General features: G+C 40.3%; 5 protein-coding genes across 5 annotated transcripts; all 5 read right to left on the minus strand.

Annotated features, from left to right (window-relative positions):
• Positions 1 to 820: 820 nt before the first annotated feature.
• TM35_000571150 (uncharacterized protein) lies at positions 821 to 1,765 on the minus strand (the record flags this gene model as incomplete). The annotated part of the gene is made up of 1 exon (XM_029030854.1): positions 821 to 1,765. The coding sequence occupies one exon, from the start codon at positions 1,763 to 1,765 to the stop codon at positions 821 to 823; it is 945 nt and encodes a 314-aa protein (XP_028877853.1).
• An 858-nt stretch (positions 1,766 to 2,623) lies between these two features.
• TM35_000571160 (uncharacterized protein) lies at positions 2,624 to 3,568 on the minus strand (the record flags this gene model as incomplete). The annotated part of the gene is made up of 1 exon (XM_029030855.1): positions 2,624 to 3,568. One exon carries the CDS (start codon positions 3,566 to 3,568, stop codon positions 2,624 to 2,626), a length of 945 nt encoding a protein of 314 aa, XP_028877854.1.
• An 828-nt stretch (positions 3,569 to 4,396) lies between these two features.
• Positions 4,397 to 5,347, minus strand: TM35_000571170 (uncharacterized protein; the record flags this gene model as incomplete). The annotated part of the gene is made up of 1 exon (XM_029030856.1): positions 4,397 to 5,347. One exon carries the CDS (start codon positions 5,345 to 5,347, stop codon positions 4,397 to 4,399), a length of 951 nt encoding a protein of 316 aa, XP_028877855.1.
• A 2,747-nt stretch (positions 5,348 to 8,094) lies between these two features.
• Positions 8,095 to 9,003, minus strand: TM35_000571180 (uncharacterized protein; the record flags this gene model as incomplete). Its single annotated transcript, XM_029030857.1, has 1 exon — positions 8,095 to 9,003. One exon carries the CDS (start codon positions 9,001 to 9,003, stop codon positions 8,095 to 8,097), a length of 909 nt encoding a protein of 302 aa, XP_028877856.1.
• A 788-nt stretch (positions 9,004 to 9,791) lies between these two features.
• TM35_000571190 (uncharacterized protein) lies at positions 9,792 to 10,751 on the minus strand (the record flags this gene model as incomplete). The annotated part of the gene is made up of 1 exon (XM_029030858.1): positions 9,792 to 10,751. One exon carries the CDS (start codon positions 10,749 to 10,751, stop codon positions 9,792 to 9,794), a length of 960 nt encoding a protein of 319 aa, XP_028877857.1.
• Between the last annotated feature and the right edge of the window lie 951 nt (positions 10,752 to 11,702).

Here is an 11,702-nt window from a genome sequence, read left to right on the forward strand (position 1 = left end):
TCATGGAAAGGGTAATTCTTTGTTGTTTTACTTCATTATGTTAAAGAAAAACGTAACAGAGAAAAGAAATAAAAATATCTCATACAACAGAAACAAAAATACATGGCGACAAAGAACACAACAAATTCAACACTAAACAGAAAACAACACTACCAGTATAAACCATAAAGAATCCAATAAAGAGGTACTACAAAAAATCCCAAGCAAAACAGCAAGTAATAAAAACAAAAATTAAAATCAGAACGAATGCCCAATAAACATACAATAACGAAGAATACTGGGCATGTTCGTGCCTATAAGCAAAAATGAAATTTTGTCTAACAATTACTGTTTTTTTCTATTCAACGTAGATAATAATAACAGTGCAGCACAAAGCCCATAAAGAACTAGCAAACAATAAGCAAATAAACAGATATTAACAACTAGCCCAATTTACCCAGTAAACACAGAAATATACACCAATTATAGGCGTAAGTCCATATGTGTACATATATATATATATGCAATTATAAATATAAATTCATCTGTTATTATCATTTCTTTTTCCCACTTCAAAAAGCATTTCATCATCATTATCACAGTGCAAGCACAGGCACACACGGAGAGAGTCTCCAAGAACACACACACACACACACAATGGAGTAGCAATAATAATAATTATAGGATAAACACAGAGAGTAAAAAAACACACATTAACATTAAGAAACATAAAGCAAAAAAAGATAACCCCAACAGGTGGAAGATTAGTTAGACTGTAGGGATACATCCAAAAAGGAAAAAAAGAAAACAAAGGATGACCTGAGTCACCATGAACACACAATCAGCACACAAGAATACAGGCCAGTGTAACCACAATCAGTAGTGGTACACGCACCCACACAGAACTGTTGATACTGCTGCTGCTGTCTGCATCACCCTTCTTGTTGTTTGTAAACTCAGGAGGAAGTGTTGTTGTTGTTGTTGTGGTGGTGGTGGTGGTTGTATCTGTGTTACCTGCCACTCCTTCAGTTTGGTTATTTGTTGATTCACTCTCTTCAGATGTAGTGCCACTCACAGTGTTTGTATTTTCAGAACTATCCGTACTCACTTTCTCTGAAGTGTTTGAAGGCGTTTGTGTTGCGTCACCGTCTTGTTGTGTTGAATTGCCACCTGCGACACTGTTGCTGTTGGTCTCAGGTTGAGCTGCACTTGTGGACGCAGCAACACTCTCATCAGAAGGTACAGGAGAAGATGGAGCAGCCGGTTCAGCAATAGTAGGAGGAGGAAGTTCAGAAGGATCAGTATCAGAAGAGGGACGATCAACGCCATCTTCCTTTGTTCTACCGGAAGAATCAGCACTGTCGGACTTCCGCTCACCATGAGTACCTTGAGGACCATGTCCATCAGGGTGATCATTTCTTGTTTGAGTGTTAACCTGTTGGGTTGCTTGACAAGTTTTACCAGAATCAGCAGTGCAAGTGTCTTCAGTTTGGTGCTCACGGTTAGCGCAACCTTCCTGCTGAGGATGTGTCTCACAATTAGTAGGAGAGGCTGTAGTAGCAACACCGCTACCAGTAGTACACGGAGTGTCAGTAGTACAATCAGCACCAGAAGGTACTTGTGGGGGGTGACCAGGAAGAGGATGAGATGAAGCAGCTGCTGGTTCTTCTTCAGTTGGACAAGATCCTTGAGGTTTAGTAGGGCATTCCGAAGCAGCAGCTTCAAGTGGAAGTTTCTCAGCAGGTTTCACTTCGCCTCCCACGCACAGAGAAGCAACACTCAGCATAAAAACCAACAAACACACAACGGGTCGCATCATCATGTCAAGAATGATTCTTGGTTGTTTTACGTCACTTTGTTAAAGAAAAATAGAACAGTGAGAAAAAGTAATAAAGATCCCATACAATAGAAACAAAAACAAATAGTGGTAAAACAGAACACAACAAAAACAACAGTCACACAATACAACACTACCAAAACAAACAATAAGGCATCCAATAAAGAAGCACCACAAAAATCCCAAGAAAAGAAGTATATAAAAAGAAATTAAAAGCACAACGAATGCCCAACAAACACACAATAACAAAGAAGAATGGGTATGCTGGTGTTTATAAGCAATAATGAAATTATGTGTAACAATTACTGTTTTTTTTTCTTTTCTCTATTCAAACTAGATTATCATAGCAGTGCAGCACAAAGCACACAAAGCACAAGCAAACAATAAACAAAGAAACAGACATTAACCATTAGCCCAATTTAACCAGTAAACACAGAAATACACCAACTATGGGTGTAAGTCTATGTATACGCAATTATAAATATAAATATGTATCTGTTATTATTATTTCCTTTTTTCCTCTCACTGCAAAAAGGCAGTTCATCATCATCATTACAGTGCAAGCCCACAGGCACACACAGTGAGAGTCTCCAAGAACACACACACACACAATGGAGTAGCAATAATAATAATTATAGGATAAACACAGAGAGAGCAAAAACACACACAAAAGACATTAACATTAAGAAACAAAAAAAGAAAAGAAAATCCCAACAGGTGGAAGATTAGTTAGACTGTAGGGATTGCATGCAAAAAAGAGAAAAGAAAACAAAGGATGACCTGAGTCACACCACCACACCATTACAATCAGCACACAAGAATAAAGGACAGTGTAACCACAATCAGTAGTGATACACGCACCCACACAGAACTGCTGATACTGCTGCTGCTGTCTGCATCACCCTTCTTGTTGTTTGTGAGTTCAGGAGGAAGTGTTGTTGTTGTTGTTGTGGTAGTGGTGGTTGATTCTTTATTTCCTCCCGAATTTTGGTTGTTTGATGATCCACTCTCTGTAGGTGTGGTGTCATTTCCAGTCGTTGTGGTTTCAGATGCTCCATCACTTTGTGACTCTGTACTGCTGGAAGAAGAAGTTGACGTGACGATATCACCCTTGTTATCTGTACTTTCATTGGATGCATTGTTGTCGTTGTTTCCTGGTCCACCGTTAACTGCAGGCGTAGCAATATCCACAGCAGCAGGTGCAGGAGCAGCAGGTTTAACACCAGCACCCTTTTCACCGTGCGGATTCTGTGCAGCGTGTGGATCAACATCAGAACCAATATCTGATCCATTGTTAACACGACTACCAGGAACAGCAGAAGCAGAAGGGCCCGAAGTTGCACTAGAACCTGGCTTTGGCGGTGAACCAGTAGAAAGTTGTGGTGAAGAGTGATTAGCAGGATCGGAACCATTAGCGGGAGGTTCTTGAGTTAACCTTTCATTTTCAGCAGCAAGAGGGCCTTTGGCAGTTTCAGTAGGAGGTGCAGGTAGACCTTGTGCACCTGCTTTGCCAGCAGGACCAGGAGGACCAGAAGGTCCAACAGGTCCAGCATGACCAGCAGCACCTTGTTCGCCTCTTTCACCTTTAGCAGATTTATTACACTTAGGGCCATCAGACTGACTACCATCAGGAGGGCAAGTATTATCATCACCAACCTCAACTGAAGAATCTTCAGAAGTATCAGCCGCCACACATAAAGAGATAATGCTCAAAAGTAACGCCACAACATACAACACACGGTGAAGAAACATCACGGCAGCAGATCTTTTCCTTATTTAGGGTATCTGAGCTGCACAAGAAAAAAAAGAAAAAGAGAACAAAACAAACATAAAATAATCACAAACACATTCCCCGACGGTAACAGAGAGCACAAAAACAAAAACAACAGTCATACAAAATAACACCATAAGCAAAAATATCAACAGACACCACAAAAAGAGCACCGAATCAAAAACTAAGAAATTTTTTTTTTAAAGAATACCCACAGCATCATCAAAGACACAATTCAGAAAAATATGGGTACACTTCAGTTAATGCGCATTTTGAAATATAAACATGTATAAGTTATTATTCATTCCTTCTACACGAAGAATAGCGCAAAAACAGTGTGCAGGCCAAAACACACAAGATGCACCTCAGCAAAATCATCAAGCAAACAAAGAAAAAGGTTATTAACCATTAGCCCAATTTACCAAGTAAACACAGAGAAATACACCAACTATGGGTGTAAGTCTATATGTGTATATACGCAATTATAAATATAAATTCATCTGTTATTATTATTTCTTTTTTCCCACTATAAAAAGCAATTCATCATCATCACAGTGCAAGCCCAGGTGCACACACAGAGAGAGTCTACAAGAACACACACACACACACACAATGGAGTAGCAATAATAATTATTATAGGATAAACACAGAGAGAGCAAAAACAAACACAAAACACACATTAACATTAAGAAAAAACAAAAAAAGAAGAGAAATCCCCAACAGGTGGAAGATTAGATAGACTGTAAGAATTCAAAAAAGAAAACAAAACAAAGGATGACCTGAGTCACACCACTACCAACATCACTCAATCAGCATACAACAAGAATACAGGCCAGTGTAACCACAATCAGTAGTGGTACACGTACCCACACAGAACTGCTGATACTGCTGCTGCTGTCTGCATCACCCTTCTTGTTGTTTGTGAGTTCAGGAGGAAGTGTTGTTGTTGTTGTTGTTGTATCTGTATTTGCTGCAACTTCTTCTTGGTTATTTTTTGACTCAGTTCCTTCAGATGTATTTCCATTCTCAGTCAATGCAGCATTATCACCAACTTCACTTCCTGTAGCCGAATTGGTAGGAGAGACAGCAGTAGAAGGTTGTGTTGCTTTATTTCCCTGGTTAGAAGTAGTTTCTCCTGTTGGACTGCTGCCGCTGTTTCCACTGTGGCCGTCCGATGCAGTCCCAACACTCCCACTAGGAGAAGAACCAACACCAGAAGTGGTACCAGCTCCAGGAGCAGCAGCTGTTGGATTATCCAGTGTAGAAGGAGAAGCACCACCAACACCAGTTCCTGGACCTTTTCCTCCTTGAGTACCGTGACTTTGGTCCTCAGAATGTTCAGCTTCACCTTCTACGGCGGGAGTAACAGTACCAGGCACACCAACTTCACCTCGCGGACCAGCATCGCTAACTCCATTACCATGACCGTTTCTTTCGCCTTGAGAAGGGGTCTGCTCAAGGTGACTTTCACGTACTTCAGGAGGAACAACCGGTACTTTTTTCTCAGGAACAACTTCTTTTGGAGCCTCAGGTACTTTGGGAGGAACTTCTGTTTTTTTTTGACATGTATTATCATCAAGACGTTCAGTACCTGGAGGGCAATTGCCATCACCAGTAACAACAAGAATCTTTGTCTCACTCTCCGTATCAGGGACTTGGTCGGAAAGATCGGCGGCAGGCACTTCTTCAGCGAGGACGTGCACACACGCACATGAGAGCAGGAGAGCGAGGATACACAGCACGTAGCGCATCATTACCATTANTTTTCTGGCGTTGTTGTTTTTGTGGTCTCTGTGTTCTCTTGATCAGGTGACCCTGTTTGTGATTGAGAGTCGTGGTGGGGTAGGGGCTTCCTACCGCCTTCCTGTGTAGAATCGGTGACTTGATCTGGAGAAGAATCACGTGTTTTGGTTTGACTCGTTAACTGTGGTTGTTCCCTTTTGGTAGATTCCAGTTGTCCCTGTCGTTGCATTTCCTCCGCAACGTTGACAACGTGAGATTGAAGTTGATGTTGGGAACTTTGTATTTGTGGAAGTTGTCTGTGCACCTCACCATGATCACCTGAAAGGGCACCAGCAGTACCAGAAGTGCAAATGCCGCCAGTAGCGCTAGTAGAAGCAGCAGCAGTAGCAGAACAAGTAGAAGAATCACCCTTAGACCCTGCAGAACCTCTTTCACCTACAGACCTTTGATGACCAGTGTCACCTACAGGACCATCAACAGGTGTCTTCGGTCCAGGTGGAACCTGTTCCTTTGCTGTATGTTCAGTACACTGAGGTTGAGTACCGGCAGAACCAGAAGAATCAGGAGGACAAGATTTTTCAGCACTCTCAGTAGGGCAACCAGCACTACTAGCAGCATCAGCACCACCGGGACAAGGACCAGGAGAACCTGGAGAACCAGGAGAAAGATCACCCGAAGGTGTTAGTGGATTAGGATGAGGAGCAGGGACAGAAATTCCTGCTTTAGTCTCTTCGTTCGCTACACACACACATGTAATGCTAAGAAGCAAAACCAGAAAACAAAAGACACGTCGCAGCAACATGGCAAGACTTACCTTTTCTTTTTTGGCAGATGAACTTGTCAAGGAAATACATAACAAGGGGAAAAAAGTCATCGTAGACAAATCGTCACAGAAAGAAATACGGCGTAAAAAAACAAAATATGAGTTACCCCACCCACACCACAAAAAAAAAGACAACAATCATTACGAAGAATAAAGATTCCAATAAAGAGACACCACAAAAATCCCAAGAAAAGAAGTAAAGAAAAAGAAATTAAAAGCACAACGAATGCCCCCAAAACATACAATAACAAAGAAGAATGGGTATGCTGGTGTTTATAAGCAATAATAAAATTATATGTAACAATAACTGTTTTTTTTCTTTTCTCTATTCATACTAGATTATCATAGCAGTGCAGCACAAAGCACACAAAGCACTAGCAACCATAAGCAAAAAAACAGTTATCAACCATTAGCCCAATTTACCCAGTAAACACAGAAATACACCAACTATGGGTATAAGTCTTTATATGTATATACGCAATTATAAATATAAATTCATCTGTTATTATTAATATTTATTTTTTTCCCTCACTGCAAAAAAGCAGTTCATCATTATTATCACAGTGCAAGCCCAGGTGCAGACACAGAGAATCTCCAAGAACACACAAACACACACAATGGAGTAGCAATAATAATAATTATAGGATAAACACAGAGAGCAAAAACACACACAAAACACAATATCATTAAGAAACGAAAAAAAAGAAGAAAATCCCAACAGGTGGAAGATTAGTTAAAGTGTAGGGATGTATGCAAAAAAAGAAAAAGAAAACAAAGGATGATCTGAGTCACATCACACCATCACACCACACAATCAGCACAGAAGAATAGAGGCCAGTGTAACCACAATCAGTAGTGGTACACGCACCCACACAGAACTGCTGATACTGCTGGTGCTGTCTGCATCACCCTTCTTGTTGTTTGTGAGTTCAGGAGGAAGTGTTGTTGTTGTTGTNAAAAAAAAAAAAACACAAGATGAAAACAGACACCGAATCAAATAACACTCAACAATTACAGCAGAAGCACACACACATGAAAAAAAGGTGCAATCATAACTCAGATAGTGCCCAAATAAAAGGAACAAAACACACAATACCCAATAACAAACAGATAATCCCAATTAACCACTCAAAAGAAAAAAAAAGAAAAACGTTAAGAGAGTGACCATCAGAAGCAGGCATAGCAATAAAATCAAACTCCCTCTCCTTGTAGGACCAAGCACAATTACAAATATACTTTTGTATTCTTTATTATTTTTTCTCTCCCCACAAAATACTCCAATACACAACAATGCAGGAGAAAGCACACAGAGTGCCCAAGCAAAAAAAAATGAACAAAAACACAAATTAAAAAGAGGACCAACCGCACAAAAATAACTCACAGCCCACTGGGTATGCTGGTGTGTTCAAGCACATAAGAATACAAATTGTATTAACTACTATTTGTTCCTTTTCTCTTATAAAACAGATTACCAAAAACCGTGCAGGGCAAAGCACACAATGACCCAGCAAACGACTAGCAAAAAAGAAAGATATTAACCATTAGCCCAATTTACCAGTAAACACAAGAAATACACCAACTATGGGTGTACGTCTATATATGTGTATATACGCAATTATAAATATAAATTCATCTGTTATTATTATTTCTTTTCGTTCTCACTGTAAAACGGAATTCATTATCATTAGAGTGCAAGCCCAGGTGCACACACAGAGAAAGAGTCTCCAAGAACACACACACACAATGGAGTAGTAGCAATAATAATAATTATAGGATAAACATAGAGAGTAAAAACACACACAAAACACATTAACATTAAGAAACAAAAAAAAGAAGAATAAAATCCCAACAGGTGAAGAGATTAGTTAGACTGTAGGGATGCATGCAAAAAAGAAAAGAAAACAAAGGATGACCTGAGTCACACCACCACCATCACTACAATCAGCACACAAGAATACAGGCCAGTGTAACCACAATCAGTAGTGGCATACGCACCCACACAGAACTGCTGATACTGTTGCTGCTGTCTGCATCACCCTTCTTGTTGTTTGTGAGTTCAGGAGGAAGTGTTGTTGTTGTTGTGGTGGTGGTAGTGGTTGAAGGGGTTGTTTCTGTATTATCTGCAACACCTTCTTGATTACTTGTTAATTCACTCTCTGCAGGTGTAGTGCCATTCCCAGGTGTTGCATTATCTGAACCATCACCACTCACTGTGGCCGAAGTGTTAGGAGAGTCAGCAGAAGGTTGTGGCTCCGCAGATCCATTGTTATCTCCATTTTCACTCTCACGTGTTGTATTGTTGCCCTTGCCTCCAGTTTGGCCATCATCTGAAGACTCAACAACACTCCCCTCAGAAGGGTTAGGATCAGGAGTGAGAGCAGAAGTAGAAGATTCAGGAGTAACAGTGGTAACAGGAGGAATTCCTTTATTGACTTCCTGATTTTCTTCAGTACGACCAGACACGTTGCTCCCTTCACCACTTTGGCCAGAAGGACCCTGCTTTCCTGGTTCACCAGAAGATTGTCGTTGTGAAGAGTGAGCAGCAGGACTGGAACCACTAGTCGGATTTTGCTGATTTACCCTAGTATCCTGAGAATCATTGGTGTCTTCACCAGTAACTCCATCAGGGCCAGAAGGACCAACAGGTCCAGCATCACCTGCTTTGCCAGGTGGACCAGAGTCACCTTTACCATTTCCAGGACACTTAGACGTATCGGTTTGACTATTATCAGTAGTGCAACCACCATCAACAACTTCACCTGAAGACAGTTCAGCAGCATCAGCCGCCACACATAAAGAGATAATGCTCAAGAGCAACGCCACCACATACAACACACGGTGAAGAAACATCAAGGCAGCAATTCGTTTCCTTATTTACGGTATCTGAGCCGTACAAAAAAAAAGCAGAGAACAAAAAGAGAATACAATAACCACAAGCACATACACTGATGGAGACAAAGAAAAAACAACGAAAGCAAAAGTTGTACAGAACAACACCAGTAGCAAAAATATCAATAGGCACCACAAACAAAGTAACCCAATAAAAAAAAACATTTTAAAGAATACCCACAGCATCATCAAAGACACAATTCAGAAAAATATGGGTACACTTCAGTTAGTGCGCACTTAGAAATATAAATATGTATCAGTTATTATTCATTCCTTCCACACGAAGAATAGCGCAAAAACAGTGTGCAGGCCAAAACACACAACAACCCAAGCAAACCATAAGCAAACAAACAAATATTAACCATTAGCCCAATTTACCCAGTTAACATAGAAATATACACCAACTATGGGTGTAAGTCTATATGTGTGTATATACGCAATTATAAATATAAATTCATCTGTTATTATTTTATCTTTTCCTCATTGCAAAAAGGCAGTTCATCATCATCAACACAGTGCAAGCCCAGGTGCACACAGAGAGAGTCTCCAAGAAAACACACACACAATGGAGTAGCAATAATAATAATAATTATAGGATAAACACAGAGAGAGCAAAAACACAATAACATTAAGAAAAAAAAGAAAAGATAATCCAAACAGGTAAAAGATTAGTTAGACTGTGGGGATGTATGCAAAAAAAAAAAAGAAAACAAAGGATGACCCGAGTCACACCATCACCACCATTACAATCAGCATACAAGAATACAGGCCAGTGTAACCACAATCAGTAGTGGCACACGCACCCACACAGAACTGCTGATACTGCTGCTGCTGTCTGCATCACCCTTCTTGTTATTTGTGAGTTCAGGAGGAAGTGTTGTTGTTGTTGTTGTTGTTGTGGTGGTGGTTGTAGCTGTATTTACCGCATCACCTTCAGTTTGGTTACTTGTTGATTCACCCACTTCAGATGTATTGCCGTTCTCTTTTGTTTCAGAACCATCCGTACTCTCTTTGTCTGAAGTGTTTGAAGGCGTTTGTGTTGCGTCACCGTCCGCTTTAGTTGAATTGCCACCTGCGACACTGTTGCTGTTGGTTTCAGGTGGAGATGCACTTGCAGACGCACCAACACTCTCATCAGAAGGTACAGGAGCAGTAGGTTCAACAACAGTAAGAGGAAGTTCAGAAGAATGAGTATCAGAAGATGGACGATCAGCAGCAGATTCACGTGTTTTACCGGTAGAATCAGCACTGTCGGGAATACGTTCACCAGGAGGACCTTGTCCATCAGGGTGATCTTCACTTGCTTGAGTGAGAGTCTGTTGGGGTGCTTGACAAGTTTTACCAGAATCAGCAGGGCAAGTGTCTTCAGTTTGGTGCTCAAGGTTAGCGCAACCTTCCTTCTTAGGAGGGTTTTCACATTCAGTAGAAGTAGTTCCAGGTGCAACTCCGCTACTAGTAGTACACGGATGGCCACTAGTACAATCAGCACCACCAGAAGGTACTTGTGGTTGTTGAACAGGAAGAGAAGTAGTTGGAGGTGCTCCTGCTGGTTTTACTTCTTTTAGACACTCCCCTTGTGGTTTAGTAGGGCATTCCGAAGCAGCTGTTTCATGCGTATGTTCCTCACCAGGCTGACCCTTAGCTTCCATGCATACAGAGGCAACACTCAGCAGAAAAACCAGCAAACACACAACGGGTCGCATCATCATGGAAAGGGTAATTCTTTGTTGTTTTACTTCATTATGTTAAAGAAAAACGTAACAGAGAAAAGAAATAAAAACATCTCATTCAACAGAAACAAAAATACATGGCGACAAAGAACACAAGAAATTCAACACTAAACACAAAATAAGACAACTAGTACAAACCATAAAGAATCCAATAAAGAGGTACTACAAAAAATCCCAAGCAAAACAGCAAGTAATAAAAAGAAATTCAAAGCACAACGAAATGCCCAATAAACACACAATATCGAAGAAGACTGGGTGTGCTGTTGCTTATAAGCAATAATGAAATTATGTCTAACAATTACTGTTTTTTTTCTCTATTCAAAGTAGATCACTATAACAGTGCAGGAAACAGCACAAAAAGAACTGGCAAACCATAAACAAAGAAACATATTAACCATTAGCCCAATTTAACCAGTAAACACAGAAATACACACCAACTATGGGTGTAAGTCTATATGTGTGTATATACGCAATTATAAATATAAATTCATCTGTTATTATTATTTCTTTTTTCTCACTGCAAAAAACGTTTATCATTATTATCACAGTGCAAGCCCAGGTGCACACAGAGAGTCTCCAATAACACACACACACGCACACACACACAATGGAGTAGCAATAATAATAATTATAGGATAAACATAGAGAGCAAAAAACCCAGTAACATTAACAAACAAAAAAAGAAGAGAAATCCCAACAGGTGGAAAATTAGTTAGACTGTAGTGTGGATGTATGCAAAAAAAAAAGAAAAGAAAACAAAGGATGACCTGAGTCACACCACCACCACAACACACACAATCAGCACACAAGAACATTGGCCAGTGTAACCACAATCAGTAGTGATACACGCATCCACACAGAACTGCTGATACTGCTGCTGCTGTCTGCATCACCCTTCTTGTTGTTTGTGAGTTCAGGAGGAAGTGTTGT

This window comes from Trypanosoma theileri (genome assembly GCF_002087225.1).
Source record: "Trypanosoma theileri isolate Edinburgh chromosome Unknown TM35_Tth_57_V1, whole genome shotgun sequence".
Taxonomy (NCBI): Eukaryota; Euglenozoa; class Kinetoplastea; order Trypanosomatida; family Trypanosomatidae; genus Trypanosoma; species Trypanosoma theileri.